The sequence below is a fragment of the Melospiza georgiana genome, chromosome 6, assembly GCF_028018845.1.
Source record: "Melospiza georgiana isolate bMelGeo1 chromosome 6, bMelGeo1.pri, whole genome shotgun sequence".
Taxonomy (NCBI): Eukaryota; Metazoa; Chordata; class Aves; order Passeriformes; family Passerellidae; genus Melospiza; species Melospiza georgiana.
In genome coordinates, this window is record NC_080435.1 from 25064116 (window position 1) to 25086602 (window position 22487).

The following is a 22487-nucleotide window of genomic DNA, read 5'->3' on the forward strand; positions in this document are numbered from 1 at the left end:
CCGAGGAGCGGCGCAGGTTTCTGTATCATACCTCAGAACTTCTGTTTGTTTATTCATGCAAGGCATAAATTATTACTCAGAGTAAATTCTTAATGAGGGTTCATTCTTAGGCACGGGAAGAAGGGCGGTGTGCCCTGGGGGTCAAACTCTCCCGGAGGGTTCCCGTTATAGGACCGGGCCCGGTTTGCAGTGCGGGGCTCCCGGCCCGGGGGGTTCCCGTTATGGGACCGGGCCCGGTTTGCAGTGCGGGGCTCCCGGCCCGGGGGGTTCCCGTTATAGGACTGGGCCCGGTTTGCAGTGCGGGGCTCCCGGCCCGGGGGGTTCCCTTATGGGACCGGGCCCGGTTTGCAGTGCGGGGCTCCCGGCCCGGTGGGTTCCCGTTATGGGACCGGGCCCGGTGCGCAGTGCGGGGTTCCCGGCGGGGCCGCTCCGCTCGGAGCGCAGCCGTGGCCGGGCGGCGGCGCTGGCGAGGCCCGGGGGGGCCGGTGCGCGTCACGGCGGGGGGCGGGCGGGGAGCCCCCGCTGCGGGGGGCGTCGGGGCCGCGCCTGGGCAGCGGGCGGAGCCGCCGCCGCCTCCTGCCGGAGCCGCTCCGCGCGTCGGAGGCTGCGCTCGGCTCCGCTGGGCTCGGTGTGGCTCCGCAGCAGCTGCCGGCGGCCGGGGAGGGAGAGAGCGAGCGAGGGAGCGGGCGCCGCCGCCCGCGCCGCGCCGATGGGTCTCCTCTTGCTCCTCTGGGCGTGTGCGGCCGCCGCCGGGGCAGGTGAGGGGCCGGGCTCCGTGGCGGGGCTGCGGTCCGCCCCAGCCGCCTCCCTGGGGAGCGAGGGCCGGGGCCGCCGCCCGGGGTGCGCCGGTGGCGGGCGGAAACTTTACGGGGAGGCGGCGGCGGCGGTGGCAGCGGGAGCCGCCCCGGCCGTGAGGGGCCGGGGAGGGCTCGGGGCTCCGCGGGGCGCAGCCGGGTTCTGTGGGGCTCTGTGGGGCGCAGCCGGGCGCTGTGGGGCTCCGCGGGGCGCAGCCGGGTTCTGTGGGGCACCGCCGGGCTCTCTCTGTGGGGCTCGGTGGGGCGGGCGCTCCGCGGGGGCCGGGGCGGGCGTGGGAAAGTTTTGCGAGAGCGGCGAGCGGGCTGAGCCCCGCGGGGACCGGGAGCGGAGCGGCGGCCGGCGAGGGTCCGGGGCCGTGTCCGTGTCCGTGTCCCGGCGGCGCTGCCCGCGGTGCTGCCCGCGGTGCCGGGCGCGGCGCTATGGGCGTGATGCGGCTGGCAGCGCGTTATTCCAGCCGGCTCCGCTGTCTCTCCAGCCTTGCGCGACCCAAGTAGCGCTTCTTGTTCCTTGCGAAGGCTTTGTTCTTGGTCCCCGGGCTGCGCTCCTCCTCGGCTGGAGCTGCTGAGGGACACGTTTCTCCTTTCTCCTTTCTAGCTGTTCTCAGGGAAACCGCCCAGCACAATTATCAAAATGCGAAGGAATTAATGTTTTGTAATTGAATTCTTATAGTAATTATAACCTCATCAAAATCTACAGAGAGATGCGGCATAAAAATAGTTGGAAGAAAATAGTACCTGTCCCTTTCACAGTGGTGTTACCCCTGCTAGTGCATACCGAGATTTTAAATGGTCAGCAGGACCCAAAACTCTGCTACTTGGAAAGTTCTGTGTGTGCAACAATTGCCATCGAAGTTGTGAGAGGAGAGAGCAAAATGCCTGTTCTAGAGCCTCTTCTTTACTATTTTACTGGTTTCACGTGGGTACGTGCAAATGGCTTGGTTGTGTTGAGCGTGATTTAAGTAAAAGTTTTCCCATCCCCAAACAGCACGTTACACATGTTGAGGCCGTTATAAATGTGCTGCATGTGTTGCATGGCTGCACGTTAGCTAGATGGAGCATGGCATGATTGCTGGTGCTTGGGTGTAAGTGATAAAGGCAGAAGCAGAGAATAAAAGCTGTCAGAGCTGTAAGGCAGAATTAATTTCTTTTAGGGATTTCCTGGTGACATCATTCATAATTATATGGCTTAATCCTCTAATCTACTGTAGTGCCTTCAGTTCACATTGGGCAGAATCCACCAAGTCCTGAGATGATTTCTGCTCCCGCCCACCTGCCTGAAGCATTTGGACTGTTGCTTGTGTAAGCCACTGATTTAAGGAAAATGGCCCAATTACTTTAAATAGGAATTGAAACCAACATCATCCAGAATCAGGCCCAGGCATTGCACAGCTCTCCAGCGAGAGCAGACTGCTTCATGCTTAATTTTGACTTCAGAAAGAGATGGCCTTTCCAGCTACTTGTTCCACTGGAGAGAGACAGCATGAAATACTAGATGCAAGTGTTGTTGATATGCATGTGGTATCTTTCTGATAGACTGGGGGAGACCACAGGGGAAAAGGAAGACTTGGTTATCATACTGAAGCTGCTGATTTGTTGTTTATTAATTATTAACTCGGCATTTGAGTGCCTGCTGCCGTTTGAAGACCCAGCTCAGGAAAATGACTAGGTATTTAAAGCAGTGTAGGCTCTTGCTAAATAGTTACTGTGACATAAGAAACGGTCTCTGTTTTCAGAAGTATTTTAAAAGCTGGAAGAGAACACACTGAAGCTGTCACACAGGACCCTTTGCCGGCATAAATCGAAGCCTGTGGAGCTACAGTGATGTATACTTGTTGAGCCTTGGGTATTCAGGGTGGAATAAACAGCTTTAATAGAGCAGTGGAGCTGCTGTGATTTATGGGAGTGCCTATACTTGCTCGCTGTGGTTTCTGTCCCCACCCTGTTGATGGCTGTGACAGAGCTTTCACTTACTTTAATGGGTTTGAGATTTGTCTTACTGAACACAGTTTGTCCTTTCTGTTGAGCAAGTTTTACTACCTACTTGACCTCTCTTCATATCAGTAGATTATCGCTGATCTGAATAGGTGTAAGCCCTTCCTAATGAGGGACAGCATACTCTGTTTCTCACAGCGACAGCCAACACTTGTCTTTGCTGCTAGGTAAATTCACACAATTTACATGGTGCTGCTTTTCTGCTGAATGAAAACGTTGGAAGAATAACAAGTGCTTTCTTGTTTTGGTTCTGGTCTTTATTCCAGGAGGGGGAGGTGTTTGTAGTCACCAGTGTGGATGTTGTCAGTTGCGGTCATTCAGTGCCTGTGCTGAAAGACAGACAGTACAAAAAGCCCGATGATGTTGCTGATTATCTGGGAAGTTTTTACCTTTGGAGAAGTTTATCTGGGTTCTCTAATATTCTCCCAATTCCAATTTTCTACAAAAATGTGTTTATCCCCATATCCTTATGTAAGCACTGGGTGTGTGGATGTGTCAGCACTCTTGGAGCTTCAGTTCCATCAGATGCCTCTAGATCTTAATTTTCCTTGTAGAGTAAGGTTGCTAGAGACCTCCTAAAGCTGTATTTTCAGTATTTTTTAGTACTCAGTCCCTTGTGGAGTAGAATCCTCTATGTTAGCACAACAAGTTATTCCATCAACTTTTCATCCTTGAGGAAAAGAGAAAGTTCTGGAGTACAGAAGATTTATGAGTAGTATATGTAACTTCTTGTTCATTCTGTACACCTCAGTAATTTCTCAGAGCCTTTCAAAGAATCAAACTAGAGTACTTGCTGCTTAAATGATCCAGAAGTGTAGTCCTGGAATAACAAATCAATCAATTTAGGCCTGAATGTGAAGTCTACTTAGTGGAAATCAATCTGGACGTGCTTTACAGGTAATGTCCTTGCTCCATGGAAGTCAATGGCACTTTTAGCATTGACTTCAGCTGTGTCAGGATTTCATTCTTGGACTTCTTACTAATGATGTTAGTGAAAAATGTAATTAGGAAAGTGTTTGGATTCCACACAAGCTATTTGACCTGTGTCTCAGGCACAGATCTCACGTCACTCTTACTGCTGTGTTGAGAGAAACACTGAGGGCAGGCTGCTCTCTTCCCATCCCTAAAAAAATGAGCTGTTTTTGATGAATTTGGTGTGCTAACCATCAAAATGCCCTGCACTCCTCAACACAGCATTTTCAAACTTTTGGAGTCTGTGTCTTTTATGTCAAGCCCATTAGGTCCCTAGTAGATTGAGGGTACCCAGGCTTTTCCTGGGCATAAGCCTTTTATGAATGTCAGGTTTAGATTTCTGCTTTCCCAGCAGGTGCTCCTGCAGCCCAGAGGTGCAGCTGGCTGGAGTGAGTGGATGTGGGCTTTGGCAGCAGCAGAGGCAGTGTCAAATACCTTGGTGTTTGAGTATCAAACAAAAAGGGAATCGAATACCTTGATTCCCTTTTACTACCCAAGGCTCTTAGCCTACAGGAGGGTGCTCTTTGCCCTGCTGCCACATCTGCTCCATGCTCCTTTGGTCCACTTGGGAACATGGATTAGGTTTGTGTGATGAGCTGTGGGCCTGCTCAGTTGGTCACAGCCAGGTAGGAAATGTGAGAGGAGTTTTCAGCCCTTACATCTCCCTGGAAATAATGTAGCTAACAGATGAATGCTGCAAATCTCTCTCATGGTTTGGCCTAGGTGGTTATGCTTGTCTTTATTTATTACTCTTGAACCTTTTGAAGATACTGGATAAGTGTATCAGTTCTAGAATGTTTTAATGTGCACAGTAAAATCTCTGAGAAGGAAATAGCTTAATTGAAAGACTTGGAATAGAATATCTTCTCTTTGCTGCCTCTCAGTTACCGTCTTATAAGTAATTACTGTGTACAGTGTGTGAGTGGGAAGGGACTAGAAATGTCTGTGCTAGATATTCTTCTCTGTTCTTTCCATTACCTGATTTGAAATAAAAATTGATCTAACTCTCTCTGTCTCCAACAGCTGTAGGATTTGGAATGGATCCTGACTTACAAATTGATATCATCACAGAGCTGGATCTGGTGAATACAACCCTGGGGGTAACACAAGTGTCAGGACTGCACAATGCCAGCAAAGCCTTCTTATTCCAAGGTGAGAGAAATATCCTCAGCTTTCTTTTCTTGCCTCTGTCTGCATGAGCTCAGGAGAGCTTTGATGCTTAAGGGGTTCCCTGTAATGGTGGTCTTACCTAACTATTGCTTTCTTTTATGCCTGTTTCTTGGAATTAGTTCTTGACGCTATTTTTTGTGTGTGTGCTGTCAGGTAGTTGCAAGGGAATTTTGGGTATGTTTTCAATACTCCCTGATATTTATTTCTCACTAAATATGTCAGAGTGGTTCCAGTGGATGGGCTTGTGGGATTTTTTTCTCTGTGATCTTATACACGCAGAGAGACACACAGCTAAAGCTGTGTAACTATGAGAAGGCATTTCATGTGTCAGCACTGATTGGTAATGTAACAAACCTTTCATCAACTTTGTGAAAACTGCTAAGGGGGCCAAATAGGATGCTTCTGTATTTAAGTATCAAGGGCAAGATAAGTCACTTTGTGGTTTTTTCCCCCTTCATTAAGTATTCTAACATAAAGTTTGTGAAGTGTTTGAAAATTATATTGTTCTTTTTTTGTATTTTTACTGAATGAGATTCTGGATGTAGTTTTATAATGTATTTAGGTAAGGTCTAGATTAAGGGACAGTGTCCTGGAGGTGGAAGCACTGAGTTGCTACCACTTCTGTAGCTGTTTTTAGAGGCAGATGATTATGATCTCATTCAGTTCTGGATCTGCAGTGCTGGCTGACTCTGCTGTAAATAACAAGGGAAGTGGGTCTGCAATCTTGGTTCATTCTTTATCTGGCCAAGGCCAGTTCAGGAGTCAGAGCAGAGCTGCTTCTGGAGACCACCTCAGGATTTGTCTTCTGTCTTTTATGATACAACAAGTAGCTTAATTTTCACTGATTCCCAAATTAGTGTCCAGAAGAGCAGCATTGATTCTTTTCATTTAAAGATATCAGGTTTTTTTTCTCTTGATACCCTGAGTCCAGATTTGTGTATTATGGACAAATAATACATTGTAGTCAATCCTCTAAGGACTTCAGTGGCCTAAATATGTTAATAATTCCAATTGCTGTTCCACACAGTTAATTGCAACCACACTGATGAGTTGCAATGTGGGTTGTGGTGAGTTTTCACAGACTGGGGGTCAGAGCTGTAGGGAAGAAGTCTGAGATGTGTTTGTCAGGACTTGGATTGAGACCACTGATACTGAAAGTAGCTTTGAAAGGTTAATGGTGAAGATGTTTTGGATATTCTCTTCTTTTCTCCCTCTGTAGTTTGGGAACTCTAGGACTGGTATAAGAAAGGTGGAACTTAGAAAATCCATATGAATGGATGAGCTGAAGGATAGATGCTCATGGGAAGCAATAAACAAACATTCACACTATGAAATGAATAAATAGTTTGAAGACTGTAGTTAGGTACATAAAGCTTTTTTTAATTCCCAGAACAGAAATGCTTTTTGCTAATGCACACAGGAATAGCCCTCTGCTTGAGTAGAGCCTCTAGTGTGAAACTTGTGGAAGGTGGCTCAGGAAAACTGCTGCCTTCAGCAAAGCTCATCAGCTCTTGGGTCATGGGAACACTGAAGGCCTTTGCTGTCAGCTGGGATGGGATCTGGAGCTGCCCTGTTGTCTTCTTTCCTCCTTGTTCCTATCTGTGACTTGTTAAATGGCAGCAGTGTGTTGGCAGCTGTAGGGATTCCCTTTTACTAGCAGAGGTGACTTTACAGCTACAGCCTGGCTGTGGGCCATGTCTTATGGCTGCAACCAGGAGATACTCACTCAACTTTGAGTTTTATCTTGTCATACAGTAAAACCAGGATAGAACTTGGAGTGTATGGGAGACTGCTATGTCTAAAATAGAAGTAAAACTTTATTCCACAGAGATCCACAAAAAACCCTGGTCCAACATTGTGAAAAACACCAATCACTTGTTTTTAGAATTTTAAAAGTTTAATAGTAATAAAATGGTTATAAAAATAGTACTATAATTAGAGTAATAATAATTTGGACAATTGGAATCAGGACAATATGAGACAATGAAAAGAAAGAGTTATGGGTGGTCCAGGTGCCTTTTCTGGGCAGCACGAGCCCAAAAAAGGACCCACGTTAGCAGAGGATTAACCCTTAACAGCAATATCCTGCTGCATATTCATACACCTCATCCATGATGCATAAATTCCATTCAAACACAGGATTCTGTCTGGGCAGTGTCAGCTTCTTCCTCTGAACCCTGACAGTGCCTTCGAGGTGGGAAGAAGTTTGTTTCTCCTGATAAGGGAGCAATAAATTCTCTTTCTCTGAAAGATTCAGGTGTCCTGTGGCTGCTGTCTCACTGCGAGTCCTTTCTTTAAAAAAGTATCCTACATAGCATAGTTTCTATTTTAACAATTTTTATTACCTAAAACTATATTTACCACAGTACTTAAGATAATTAACACAGCATTACTTCCTAACACAACACATATAATATTAATTTCAATATTTGCCAAAAGCCAATCATAAAATACATGCATTTTTCACAAACATGACAATCCCAGAGGAGAGAAGGCCTGGAAGTTAGCCCTGAGTTTCAAAAGGACTCTATCCTCTTGGAGCAGATGTTCCAGGTGGAAGGTGGGGTGCTTCAGCACAGCTCTGCTCTGCTCAGTCCTCACCACATTTTCACAGTGGCAGTTCTGCCTGCCACCTTTGACAGCATGTATGGGGCTCTGAGCTTACAGAAAAGCTCCCTGTGGAACATCTTCTGTCTTGTGAGACGAATTTGCTAAAATGGCTATACTGGAGCTGTTCAAACTGAGAGTGTTCTTCTGTGTGTTCCAGCAAGTTTGCATCTTGGAGGTAGAGAAATGGTAATTTTTTTCCCCAATCCAGACAGTTTTGTGTCCAGGGTAAGTCCAGGAAAATGTGGAATATTCTCCTAAGCAGTTCTTTTTCTGTGAATTAAACTGTTTGAAAGAGAAAGCTCTGTAAGTTTTGAGCATTCTTGAAATGAAAAAGGGGAGTGATATGAAGGTATACACAAAAAAAGGGGAAAATATTATTTTTAATTTGACTTTTCATCAGTGATAGCTCTCTTATGGTAAATGACATACTGTTTGTTACAGAGTTTTAGGGAGTGGTGTCATGATTTAATTTACCCTAGAGAAGATGCAGAAAGGATTTTCTTTGAAGAGTTGGTGATTTCAGTCACAGACCGTCCCAGTAAAGCTGGTGGAGTATTCTGATTTTTTTAATAATATTGGTATGAACAGCCAAACCTCAGATTTCTGAGTGAAACAGATTTATAGGCTAAGAAACAATCCAGCTCTGTTGCAAATTGTGTGACAGCATGGTAGAACCAAAGTGGCAATTGAGAGATGTGGGTTGCCTTTGGCAAGCAAATCTGTTCCTAATTCAGAAAAGCATAGAAACCTATAATTAAGTGTAGTCATCTGAGTTGTCCTGCTGGGCATGGGCTTTGATTGTTAGAGTATTTCAGCTGGATTTTTGATTGATCAGTTCCATTATTTGAATTTTTCAGTTCCATTCTCTGTGAAAGGGGGATGAGGAAGTAAAAAACCAGAGCAGTGTAAGTGCTGACAATGTGCATTTGAGGAAATGTGTAACTCATAACTGCAATTCTGCAAACAGTCTGATTCTTAAGATCCATAACATTCTGGTGTCTTACTTATTTGTCTTCTATTAACTTTCACACACAAACATGGGAGAGGATGTCTTTGTGGGCAGATGATTTGCTCTAGCATGAAAGGGCACAGGAGGGTGAGTGGAGATTCTTGATGGGTGCTTTTGGGGAATGGGGCACCCAAGACTCTGATGTCTGACCCACATCTTCAGCTAGGAGGCCAGAGGAGTCAAGGAAATGGTTGTGGGGCTGGGTAGAAAACCTGCATCAAAGAAATATACTGAAAATAGGAACTTTTCACCCAATAACGTGCCTTACAATGACATCTGACAAACATGGAATGAGAGACATCTACAAATGGTGTCTTACAGGCATGAGAAATGAACAGGATCAGAACAGGATTATACTGTAAACTGCAGATAATACAATTAATGCAAATAATAAATATTGTAAATAGTGCATTAAGGAACCCTGAGCTCCCTTGCTGGGGCTCAGTCCTGTTCTCTGTTTCAGATAGCAGAGAACAGGGCTTGTCCTGACTGGCTTACCAGGATCTTGAATTCAGTGGCACAGGAAAGCTCTGATGATAACTGAGGCACAAGGAGGCAAAAATAAGGCAAAACTGGTCATCCTGTTTCTAGGTAGACTGAGAGCAGTCTTTAGCCTAGCTGTTTAAGATGTGATTACTTTAACCAGTCTGACTTTTGTTCCATGCTTAATTTGTGTTGTGGAAATAGGATTTTATTCCTTTTATAACCTGTCAGCTATGCCTATTTCTTTTTAATTCTTCCTGCAACATCTCTTTGGATTTAACAGGGACTTAAAACCTTTATTTACGAAACAGTTCCCCCCCAGCCCTGAAAGTTTATTAAGGCTTTGCTGTTTCCTTTACTGGCAATCTGTCACTATTTTTCAACTTAGCCTTTAAATTAGGAATGGTCTTTTTACTACGTGTGCTATGTTTAGCAAAAGAAACCACTGAGTACACTTCAAAGTCTGGAGATGTGCAGTGCTGTGTTCTTGGCCATTTCTTGCCTTGTGTTACACAGGCACTGGATGTAGGAGAAACACCTGGCCTGGAGCTGCTGCAGCAGGGTTCAGTCATGCTCCTTATTCCCACCTTGTAGCAGACACTGCTGAGTGCTTTTCTGTACACTCGTGGCTCCTACAGCAAAGGTGAAAGAATAACAAGTGTCTTACAGCGTAGAGAAAGGCAATGTTTTTGTGAGAAAAAGAGTGAAACTCATTGAGTTCCTAGGAAAAAAGGAGTATCCTGCTTCAGGCCAAAAGAGAGATCAAAGCTGCACTTCCAAGGTGGGTGGAGGTGAGTCCCAGGAGACCCTTGAGCTTCCAGAAGAAGTGCACTCCTCTCTGTTGGTGTTTTCCTTCAGTGTTTCACAAATCCTGGCTTTTTTTAGACTAATTCCTCACTTAGAGAGTAGAAGTGTTTCCAGATTCTACTTCAGGAATTTCAGTCAGGTTTTGCAGTGCTGAACTAGAAGAGGTTTGAACGCTGGCCAACTTTGCCATGTTTTAGGCTGGTGGATAAGAACAATTACCTAAACTGATCTTGTCATCAGGAGTATAGAGGGGGAATGGGATAAGCACACACCTCTTTTAATCAGGAACAAAATACCTCTGCCTCTGGTGGGACAGTGTTCAGGAAATGCTTCTTGTGCCCTGGCAATGTGTTTGGGGCAGCAGCTCAGCACTGAGCTGTGCTCATTGAATTCCAGGGCCAGGTGATGGCTGCTGCCTTTGTCCATTGGTGCTGTGTCACAGACATCTTTTATGGAAAATCCTGTCCTTAGGATTTTGTCTCCTGAGAAGCTGAGAGGCCTCAGGAACACAATGTGAACAATGGTTATCTGCTGCTGTGGAATGCAACAGGTGCATCTGTGATTGGGCTCATGTGGTTGTTTCTAATTAATGGCCAATCACAGTCAGCTGGCTTGGACTCTGTCCGAGACACAAGCCTTTGTTATTTTCTTCCTTTCTGTTCTTAGCTTAGCCAGCCTTCTGATGAAATCCTTTCTTCTATTCTTTTAGAATAGTTTTAATGTAATATATATCATAAAATAATAAATCAGCCTTCTGAAACATGGAGTCAGATCCTCATCTCTTCCCTTATCCTGGGACCCCTGTGAACACGGACACAGTGCTGAGCTTCTCACCCTCAGCCTGGGTGCCATGGCCAAGGTTTTAATGCTCTCCAGGTGTTAAACTCTGTTGTGGCAGCGTGATGTGCAAGGTGTGTGAGCTGCAGAGCTCAGAACAGAGCCAGGGGCTGGGTGAGAGGGAGCAGAGAGCAGCTTGGGGAGGAAACATGTCATTGCTCTTACTGCAGACCTCCCACCACCTGCTCCAGTGAGCAGGAGAGATAGACTTTAATTTTGGAATTGGGGCGTCAGTCCCTCTTTACGTGAGATAATGAGACAAGAGTCATTGCTTTTTGTGGGATCTCCTCTGCTACCTTTATAGCAAATATTAAATATCAGTAGCATTGTTTTTACAGAGCAAAAACCTCACAGCAGCAGAAAAATTACGAAGGCACAGCATGGTGGCTGGAAATCTTAGTTCTGCCTTCAGGTGTCATGGGAGAGAGCAGCTCTGCTACCTTTCCCATGATGGTGTATCCAAACATCCCCTCTGGTGGGAACACCAGGGTTCTTGGGCAGCCCCCTCCTTCACCTGCTTTGGGACACTTGGCAAAGCAGCTGATGACCCTTGCACTGTTGGAAAGGAATGGCTATTTTTATTAATTTTTTTTTTCCCCACCAGGTATTGCCCACTGTCACTTGGGTTTATGTCTGTGCAACTGCCCCCCTCCAGCTGGATGAGATTTTATTTTTCCCTTTTAAAATGCATTTTGCCTGAGGTGCTGCTGGCCTGGGCATGGGGCAGGCCAGAACCAGCAGTGTGTCCCCTCACAGAGCTGTCCTGCAGCTCACCAGAGCTTTATCTCTGTGGAAACCTTGCAAGCTTCTTGAACCTGTGAGCTTTTATTTCATTTTTTAGAGGTCAGAGTGAGGTATTTTGCCATTGATGTGCCACTGTGTAGCCCTGCTCTGTTTCCTATAGGGGTGGGTAAATTTGGGGTTTTACCCCATGTTGCCTGTCCTAGGCTTCAAGTGATGGTGGGCAATACCTGGTGAAAAAAAACCCCAAAATACGCCAGACATTCCTTTCCAACAATGCAAGGGTCATGAGTTCATGACGGAGAGGCAGCTGCCATCAGATAGAAAACCTTTTTATTTGTCAGTAAAAACACCTTGAGGTGTGGATCAGCCTCTTGCCTCATCCTTGGTAACATTCAGGTGTGGTAGCATTCTGTGCTGCTTTATTTGGGCTGTTCCTCTTGGCTGTCCCTTCTGAGAGTCCCCCTCTCTCCTGGGCATTACAGAATTGGTGCTTTACCCTTGTCTAGGTGTGAAATCTATCCAACATATTGATATGAAGGTGTAGCTTGTGAATAATTTCAGAGTTTCTCCTTCAGTCTTCTCTTGTTTAAAACACCCCTGCCCCCTGCTTCCAAGCAAGTGTAGACTAAAATAGAAACCTAGTCACATTAAACAACAGTGACCAATTTCTACTTTTACCTTTTTTCCCCTCCCCATCCTGAATGCTGTCATGCTGCCTTCTGTTCCTTGACATTTTTTGGATTTCCCATCATGTCTGTCATGATTAGGAGAGAGTTCTGAGCACATATTGCCTCTGTCCTTGACAGTTATTTTTGCTTTCCTGGGAGACAATAATTGTGCTGCTTATCTATCTTCATTTGCCACGATGGGAAGTGCAGAGGGGAGGTGGGATAAGTACTTCTGTAGTGTGCTAAAAGCCTTGAATGCTTCTGGCAACCTGTTGACAAAGTCCTGTCATGAAGATAAGCAGAAAAGGAAGAAAAGCTCTTTACTCTTTAATGGGCTGAGAGGGGATGCAGAAATTAGTTTCTGATACTGCTGGGAAGGGTGTTGTACACCATGTGGTGCTTACAGTGAAAGTAACTCAGATAAAAGCAGAACTAACAGTTTGAGTTTCTTGTATCCTCATCAAAATAAGAACACGACAAAAACTGTCTTTTTCATGCAAAGATTTTTGGCAAATGGATACTCTTCAGTCATACCGTCCTGTAATTAGCTCCTTGTTTATTAAACAAGCATTAAAGCGGAGTGAGAATATTCTGTAGCATCTTGTCAGGTGGGCCCAGGTGCTGGTCAGAGCTGTGGGAAGCTGGCACCTGGGTTGTGCTGCCTTGGGGCCAGTCCCTGAGTGCTCCTGGGTGAGGAATCCTGCACCTCATATTCAGCTCTGGGCTGCTGGACAGATGCTGCATTTAGAGAGGGCACAACTGGAGCACTTGTAGGGCACTGCTGAGCTACAGCTGCTTGAAGTGCAGAGGATGGGAAAAGCACTGCTCAAGAATTGGGTTCTTACTGTAGGCAGTGAAACGAAGCAGCCTGTTATTGTGTATTTTGACCCCAAGGGTGGTGATATCTTAAATTTTAAACCAATTTTAGTAGAAACTTGTTAATAACTGAGCAAAATATTTACATTCGGCCTACTTGATTACATTACTTCTAAACACAGCTACATCTTTTGCCTAAAAGGAAGTGGTGTTATTTGAAATTACTTTCACAGGTTTTCTTTTTAAGACTGTGTACCTTAAAGAGGTACACAAAGGCATATACAACCAGACCTCATGAAGGAGCCAGGAATGGACCATTTCCTGTGATGAAAAATCCTGCTGTCTTGTAACTGTCTATCAAGAATAAAGATTAGCTGCTACTTGAGACCTCAACCTATGCCAAATTCTAGAACAATCCTGCCACCTGTGGTGCAGGTGTATAAATGGTACACAAGGGGGGACATTTTTTCTGTTATTTTTTCATTTTCACCACATCAATGGCATGAAGTATTCATGTCATACTGTGCTGGTTTTGTGGTGTTATATCATGTGATTGTCTTGCCTTTTTTGCCTATTGAAAGATACAGAGTGCATTAGGTTTTTATTTTTTTAATAGAATGGACAAAAATTGATTTTGGTACCTGATGCCCACTCCAACATGGGATGATGTCCTTAGTTACACCTGCATATCTGCTAAAATAGCATGGTTGGTCCTGTAGTTCTGATGACAGGGATCTGTGAATCCCTATTTTAGAGCAGTAAGTACAGCAGCTCAGAATTGGTTTTGCTTCTTAAAAGCCACTCATTGCAGTTTTTCTGTCCCCCATCCTCCCTCCTTTGTGGTAACATTTCTTAAATTACAGTGAAGCTTGCTGAGGGTCCCCTGTACTGTAAATAGGATGAATTTTACAGGATCACTGCAGCTGCAGGGGCTGTTTCAGAGCCTGTCTTCCCCGGCACATACAGGTGACTCCTCCTCTGAAGCTGTGAGGTTTCCATTTGGCATCTGTGGGAGCAGACACTCCCAGAGGGGATAAATTTGTGTTGTAAAGCTCAGTTCTGTATTGTGTAGCCCCCTTCTTTTACGTCTTTATTTTCATTTTTTTAAAACTTTTTGCGAACTGGAATGTAACATAAATATATACAGAACATAAAGATCTTTTTAGAGAGAAACAGATATAAAAACTGGATCTTGGAGTTCAAATACTTGTTGCTTCTAAGATGGACTGGCCACAGATGACATTCATATCTGCCTCTCTTTTCTCTCTCTGTACTTCAGCTCATTGTGAATAATTCTGAAATTTTAAAGCCTCTTCCTGGGGACTGGGGAAAATAAAGCCAAGATGTGTGGGAGGGGAGTGGGATTTGTGTGTGCATGTGTCATAATTTTTCGTGGTCTGTGGAGGTCTCCACAGATGCTCATCGTGCTGTTTGGAAAGCCAAGCAGCACAGCCTTAAAACATGACATTTGTAGAATAATTTGATAAACACTGATGATTTGGAGGCCTCATGTGTTGCCTTTATCCCAACCTTCCTTTTCAGGGAATGTACTGACAAGCTGTGGTAGGAGGACACTGCAGTGTTAGTTACAGTGATCTTGTTTGGGAAATGGTGGAAGAAATTTAGGTTTCCTTCATTGTAACTAATTATGGAGCCAGAAAAAAAAAGAGTTTCGCTCATATTTCTCTCATCTTTAAGTCATGTCCTCTGCTTTAGCTTTTTGTTCTCTGGTACTGGCATTGCTTTTAATGTTTTCTGATGTCTTGAATGGCAGCTTTCAGATGGGATATTCTGCCCACCTTGCCTCGTGCCATCCTAAGCGCTTCAAAATGTGATCATTAAAAATAAAAGTAAACATTATTGCTGGTGTTACTGCTAAAGGCAAGAAATGCAGAAGGGGAGGGAGACGAGGCAGATCTATTTAAATAAAAGCTTATTTTCAGAAACAAAGGCTTATGGAGAAAAGGGAGCTCTTAGTACCCCAATCACGTTTCCTGTTACGGATGAACCCACAGCAATGGATGCTATCAAAGTTGTCATATTTTATTCATGAGTTGTGGTATGCTTGGGTGAAATAAGAAAAGCAATGGTCCAAATCATAATTATGGTGTAAAAAGATAAAACAGTTATTATTGTGACTTTTTAAAAGAAATTATGAAATCTCTCAAATCATGTAAAACTCCTGGAGAATGACTAAGTATGTTAGTTATTTATGGGTCTTTGTTGTGGGTGTTGTGAAACATTTCACCAATGGTGTTCATATTTATTTTGGGAGAAAATATAAATGTGTGCCTGTGTACGTTCCAAGAAACAAAGACATCTAGAATATTGAATATAAACATAAAGAGGCTGACAGCAGAAATTATCCTTCAGTAGAGAAGGGCTCTCACAAATGTATTATGCCTCATGTTATTATCATGCAGTTAATAAATAAAACAGACACCCAGGATTTAATTTGCTTTAGCAATAACATGGAAGTGATTTTTTTCCTTGGGGTAAGAAAACAAAAGGGAGAATTAGTTCATGAAACATGTGTTGTTTAATGCTTGTATAAATCATTTATACAGTATAAAAAAACCCCTGAAATCATAACTTTTTAGCAATACATGACCTATGCTTTAAAAGTAATTAAAAAACTATTTAGACTGTCAAGTCTTTGAGAGTTTGTGAACCAAGAGAGCACTCCAGCAAATGCTTGCTTCGAACTCCAAGGATAATTTCATTGCCTTAAGCTGGATTATTCATGTGATAAAATGACTGGAAATGAAAACCCGTGTGTGGGTGTACCCACGTCTGTTAGCTGCATTAGGATAGTGTAACCTCTCTCCACAGTGAAGAAACAAAGTCAGATTTCTGCTTTGCTGAAACTTCCCTTTTAATGAACTATTTCAAGTAGTATTTTGATTTACACATTTAAGAGTGCAGGTTTTCACCAGGGAGGCAAATTCTAATTTCTGTATGGCTTTGCTGAAGTTATACTGGGATTTTCAATAAAGTCAGAGTAACTTAGCATTCTGCTTGTTTCCTGCTCCTGTGGAAGCTGGATCTTAAAATTTTGTTGAAATGGGTTATTTGTTGACTGTAGCTGTTAAATTCATAGTAAATTTAGGAATCATAAAGCACTTCAGAAGTACTTGTTGTTTTTTTTCTAAATATTGTTGCCATAAATTATGACTAGTATTTGTTATTACCTGGAAGAAAGAAGAGTGCTAAATGAGAAATCAGAATTATTACATGCTGCTCAAAAATGTAAGTGGATCAGTCTCTCTCTTCTATTAAGCTTATATTTTATTTCTGGATTACAAACACACGTGGAGTTATAATGGGGGGAAATAAGACCAAACCTACAATTAACAGTTTTTTGCAAAACTTATCTTCTGTGTCTGATTTTTTGTTCTAGGGGCTTCTCACCTTCTGGTACCACCTTAAGTTTCCTTTAAACAAAGCAGAATGTATTTTGTCAAGTTTTGGTATATATTATAATTTTTTAAAAGTAATCTCTATTATTTTTGTGTGACTTCAAGCATATTTGAAAATGCTTTCTAGAAGGGGAGGAAAAAATTGTTTAGCTTGCTTTTGCATGAAGCCATATTTTTGAGTGGCTCGTTATTTGTGTGTGACATTAGTATTTAATATAATCTTGAAATAGGTCCCTGGAGTGGCCAGTATTCCTCCAGCAAAATGGATAGCACCCTGGGAATGGTTCTTGGCAATTCCTGAATTTTCCCAGTGTTGCCACTGGCTCTGTTCAGGGTTGCTGGTGTAAGTCCATGTTCTTTTTGTTAAAATGTTATTTTCCAGATTGGCAAAGAGCAATCTGTACAGGAACAGTAACCTGATAACCTTATCTAATGTAGGTAAACAGTGGAAAAGTTGATACAATCAGCAACTCCTGAACTAATTAACTGACAACACATGTAATTTGATTAACTCACATGATTTAAGAGCAGATTATGTGCTTTTAGTGATAGTGAACTTCTGGAGCATTTCAACGAAGCGTTTAATTTAAGGGATCAACCATTTGTAAACAGTCTTGATTTCAGCATGAATCCCTTGAGGAAGGAACAGAGCCTACTTGAGAAGAGAGCTCAGCAGCTGCTTAAAATACTTGAAATAAGGTTCAAGTGGGTGCCTTGAGCAACAGGTGATGTGTAGCCTCAGCACAGGGGTGGCTGGTGCTGACAGCAGCAAAGCTGCTCCAAGGCCCTTGGCTGCCTGCAGGTGTTTGATGTTGGGCCATGGCAGCCACTTGGGGTGTGACAGTGCCAGTCACCAGCTGGGCTTCCAGTGGAACAGGCTGTGCTTCTCCTTGTGCTGCTGGAGAGCTTACCTTGCTCTCCTTCCCGTGCTTCCCGTGCTCTCCTTCCAGAGCTTCCCTTGCTCTCCTTCCCGTGCTTCCCTTGCTCTGCTTCCAGAGCTTACCGTGCTCTCCTTCCCTTGCTGTCCTTCCCGTGCTTCCCTTGCTCTCCTTCCCTTGCTCTCCTTCCAGAGCTTCCCTTGCTCTCCTTCCAGTGCTTCCCTTGCTCTCCTTCCCTTGCTCTCCTTCCAGTGCTTCCCTTGCTCTCCTTCCAGTGCTTCCCTTGCTTTTTCTACCCGTGTGGGTGGAAAAGCCAAGGAGGAAGCCCTGGAGGGAGGAGACCCATGTGCATTTTCTCTATACAGGCTTTGCCACTGTGCTTGCCCAGCCATGTCGGGCACCTTTGGCTGGCTGCTGTCACTGTGGTGTTTTATGAAAATCCTTTCACTAGGACCTTTCTCCTGAGAAGCTGAGAAGCCTCAGAAAAGAAATGTAAGCAATAACTATCTGATGGCTGTGGAATGTGGTCTGGAGATGGTTTACCAATAGGTGCATCTTTGATTGGTTCCATGTGAATTGGTTTTACTTGATGACCAATCCCAGTCCAGCTGTGTCAGGACTCTGGTCAGTCACAGGTTTTTTATTACCATTCTTTTCTAGCCTTCTGATGTCTCCTTTCTCTTTCTTTAGTATAGTTTAAGATATCATTTTCTTTTAATATAATATACATAATTAAATAATAAATAAAAAAATAATAAAATAATTTTTATATAATAATAATAACAACAATAACAACAACAACAATAATAATAATAGTTCTGAAACACCGAATCAAGATTCTCATCTCTCTCCTCATCCTGGGCACCCTCAAACACCAGCACAGGCTGGGGGTGCAGAAGCACTGGGGGCTGCCTTCACTCTTGGCAAATGTTCATTTCCAGCTCTTGTAGAGTGCTCTGCTCTGCTCCTTCCAGAGCACTCAGCTGCCAGGTGCAGTTTGAAATGCCGATAAAGCAAACAAAGGACTTAAGACTCTCTGACATCTACTTAATTAGCATGAGTGTGGTCACTCTAGCTGGTGCTCAAGTCAAGGCAATTTTCCAGAAGTGAAGAGTCTGATACTAAGCCACTAAATCAGCTAAATTAGTGGTTGAGGAGAAACTATGATTTGTTAAGTAGTCTCTGTTTGATTTCAGTGACTCAAAATTCTCTTGCTCCTGGCAACTGGAGTTTTAGGGCTGGGTTTGCAGTGGCGCCCTGAAAGGATTTTTATTTATAGATACATATAATTTTAAATGCTAGGTGAATTTTGTTAGGAGATACCTATTTGTAAACTGGTTTACAAACATGTATATCAACATGACAGCAAAAAATGAGCACGTATAGCCAGGGGTAGTTTTGCATGATGCAAAAGCAGAGTTTACACTGAATAACAGTTTTCCCACCTTCTCTAGTGGAACTGCTTTAGCTGTATAGTCATGGGAACTTACCTTTGTGACACTAGCTGTTCACCCTGGTAATTGCTCCATCCTCTAATTTAATGAAAACCCATTAAACCGAAACAATAATTAAAATGAGACATCATCTCTGTAGGAGGCTTGCATATTAAAATCACCAAGCATTTCACTGCAGATGGATCTTATTCTTGAGAAACACTGTTTGAAGCAACACGTAAAAAGTGATTTACAATGAATAATCATAATTTAGGAAGCTGTGCTGTTGAACATGATTTCCTACTGTTTATTACTGACTCTGAGTGGAGCTAGCAAGGCAAAAACATTTACAGTGTCTTTTCATGGTGGCGAGAATGCTCAGAAGCAGAGACGTGCTTATGAGAGTACATCATGCCCTCTTTGGTCCTCCCTGGTAGCAGAGTTTTTCAGAGAAGGGGGTGATGTTTTGACCTCTCTCTTTTGGGTTCCTGGCAGGTGAAGCCTTCTATTTTCTTAGCATATCAAGAGAAATTTCTGTGAATTTATCCCCATAGCTCAAACCAAAAGACTGGCGGCACCTGCAGACATTTGCATTTTGCCCTTGCTAGGTAGGCAGGCTCAAGTACCTGAAGCATTTCTCTGCTTGGCAGTGAAATGATTCTTTTTTGGAGATGATCCCCATAATTAGTGTAATCATCTTTCTGGGGATTTTCGCATCTGTTTGTGGCTTGTGTGGACTGAGGAGTGGTTTTAGAAGGGTGGAAGTGAGTGGGAATGAGCATTTATCACTAGTGTTTTGCACTGTTGGTGTTGTGGGTTTTTTGTGGTTTTTTTTTTTTTTTTCTTTTTTTGTTTTGTTTTGTGAGACCAGTGTGCAGGAAGGGGCTTGGTGCACTGGATCCCGCTTGACTCAGAAGCATTGGTGAAGCACCTGCTTCAGTGAACAAGAATGGTTTTGTGATGCTGTCGTGTGTTTTCATCCTCAGCAACTGTTAGGAGCTGCCTACACTGAGTGTTGCTAGTTTTGGATCATCCTTCTAATCTTCGTTTCATTTTGTAAAGCTGGTGACTTAAGAAAAAGTAGGGCACTGGCATGATTTTCTGTTTGTTTTGTTTTTTTAAATACAGTTTTCATTTTATTTGGTTTTGCCCATAGCAAGGTAAAAGCAAAAAAACTGTAATATTCAATTCTTTAATTGGTATAGCTTAAATCTGGATTCTCTGCTGTTGCAGGATTAATTTCCACTTGCTTGTCCAGAGTGACTGTTCAGTGGTTCTAATGAAAGCATGTTGAAGCAAATAGCTTTAAAAATGATTGAAGTTCCCAATAAAGCAATGTGTTCTGCAGTATGTTCTCTGCCAAGAAGTAAAAGGTATTCAAGCAGGCTAGTGAATGATAAAATGTACCTATTGCTTTAGAAAATGAGTTGATTCAGAACTGAGTTTTAGTATTTTTCCACTAATGGAAGCATCTATTAAAGAAAAATTATTCCCCAGATGGATTGGGATACGGCTTTTAACAACAGGTGCACATTTCTCATCACTTAAAATTCCATCCCAAATGGTCATGTATTTCCCTTTGTGCTGTGGATTGTTGTCACTGTCAAAGGAGGCTTGGTAAGACCTTTGCTTCCTTTCCTAGCATTGTCCTTTTCCTTCTGCAGCTCATTTTGTCTCCTTCTGTGTGGTGGTGATTTTAATACACTTAATTAATGGAGCTGATGCCAACTCTGAATTTCTCCTAACTGGGGCTTCTGATGTGTTCAGGGTTACAAATGGCAGAAGCCTGAGGTTCACTTTTGAGTTGCTAGAGAGGGTGATGCACAGAGTGTTGAATCCACACACGAAGATGTGACTTGAGGGTCTAAATCAGGTGGGGTAAGGACTGATGCTGATCCTGAGTTATTGTGAAAAGTCAGCCAATCGCTTGATTTTAGAATTTTAAAAGTTTAATAGTAATAAAATGGTTATAAAAATAGTAATACAATTAGAGTAATAATAATTTGGACATTTTGAATCAGGACAATATGAGACAATAGAGACAAAGAGTTACAGACGGTCCAGGTACCTTTTCTGGGCAGCACGAGCCCAAAAATGGACCCACGTTAACAGAGGATTAACCCTTAAAAACAACAGCCTGTTGCATATTCATACACCTCATCCATGATGCATAAATTCCATTCAAACACAGGATTCTGTCTGGGCAGTGTCAGCTTCTTCCTCTGAACCCTGACAGCGCCTTTGAGGTGGGAAGAAGTTCATTTCTTCTGATAATGGAGCAATAAATTCTGTTTCTCTGAAAGATTCAGATGTCCTGTGGCTGCTATCTCAGTGCAAGTCCATTCTTTAAAAAAAGTATCCTACATAGCATAGTTTCTATTTTAACAATTTTTATAACCTAAAACTATATTTAACACACTACTTAAGAGCGTTAATACAGCATTACTTTATAACACAACACATATAATATCCATTTTAATATTTGCCAAAAGCCAATCATAAAATACATGCATTTTTCACATTGTTGTGCCTAATTCCATTTGGCATTTAGGGTTAGTGTGCACTGAAGTATCTGAATGGTTTGTATGAGTGTGGTAAAGCCTGGCCCCAGAGCAGCATTGCCATTTCTTTGGTTTTATGGGAAAGTGAAAACACCCCTAAATTTGAGGCTTCTTTTGAAGGTGCTGATAGTGAGTGTTGTGAGTAGCTCCAATCTCTGTGTGGCTCAGGGTGTGTGCTGTGGGTGCTGAGCCCCTGTGGCAGGGCAGCCCTGGCTGCTGGTTCCTCTTGGAGCTCCTTTTGGCTTGGCAGGGCTGAATGGGCTCTCAGGGGACAGGGTATCCAGGGCAGGGCAAGGTGGCATGTTGTCAGTGCCAGGGTTCCATATTGCCAGAGTTTTGTACCTCCTTGATGTTTCTGGTAGGCAGCTCCTCCAGGCACTGACTCATCCTTGCAGTGACCAACTGACTCCAGTTCCCCTCAACCAACCAATCCACTCTTCTATAACATTCTTCTGACTGGCTACAGCTGTGGCCTGTTAAAATCAGGCCTGCTCCTAATCCTCAATAATTGGCTCAGCTGCAAGTCTTTAGGGGATAAATTACATTTAATACTTCCTTTATTTTATCGCCCTACAGTGGCATCCCTGGTGGTGGGGGAGATGGTGCCAGGGAGGGGACAAGGCAGTACCTAGATGGTTACTGTTGTCTGTTCTGGCAAACTGGACCTTTGGTTTGTGTTTGGCGCTTCTTCCTTGGACCCACAGCTTAAGAATTAAAATCAAGCTACACATATGCTCTCTCTGACAAAGGTGTGTCTTGTGCCTTTGTTCTGCTGAAGGTAGGAAGTTGCCTTTACTTGATGCTCTGAGATGATTTCTGTCTCTTGGACTTGCAAATATGCTTGCTTACTTTCCTTGATTAATTTCAGAAACACCCTGGTATGTTTTAAAAAACCCTCCAGACAGTCACTATTTCAAATTAAGAAAATATAATCACATAGAAGGGCATATGAAAGTCGTAGCTGTGTTTGTTTATTTATTTTGCTGAGATTGCATTATCATTCAAGCATGAAGCGATGTTTCACTGAAGATTGCTGTATAAACCTATATTGTTCTATATTATGTAGGAAATATGACATTTCATTACAAGCAGACAGTTATTTTTATAGAGAGCATAAAAAGTATTTTACCTTTCAGGCACCTGTGGTGAGGGGGTGTATGTATTCTCATTTTTTTCTATTTTTTTTTTTATTTTGAAGTGTGAAAGTCTACCTGAAAATAGAAGGCTCTTATTCTAAATGGGCTGTACTCCCAGCTCATTTGTATGGTGTTTT

At 43.2% G+C, this 22487-nt stretch overlaps 1 protein-coding gene across 5 annotated transcripts in view; it reads left to right on the forward strand.

Moving 5' to 3' along the window:
* The first annotated feature begins 592 nt into the window (after window positions 1–592).
* NELL1 (neural EGFL like 1) overlaps window positions 593–22487 on the forward strand; it is a 275070-nt gene continuing 253175 nt past the window's right edge. For 4 of the 5 annotated variants that reach the window (XM_058025608.1, XM_058025606.1, XM_058025607.1 and 1 more), the window contains exons 1-2: window positions 593–758; window positions 4803–4931. In XM_058025608.1, coding sequence (XP_057881591.1) covers window positions 710–758; window positions 4803–4931 — 178 coding nt within the window. In that variant the 5' untranslated portion in view covers window positions 593–709. The remainder of the gene's footprint in view (window positions 759–4802; window positions 4932–22487) is intronic. The other variant, XM_058025605.1, reaches the window with a different exon arrangement.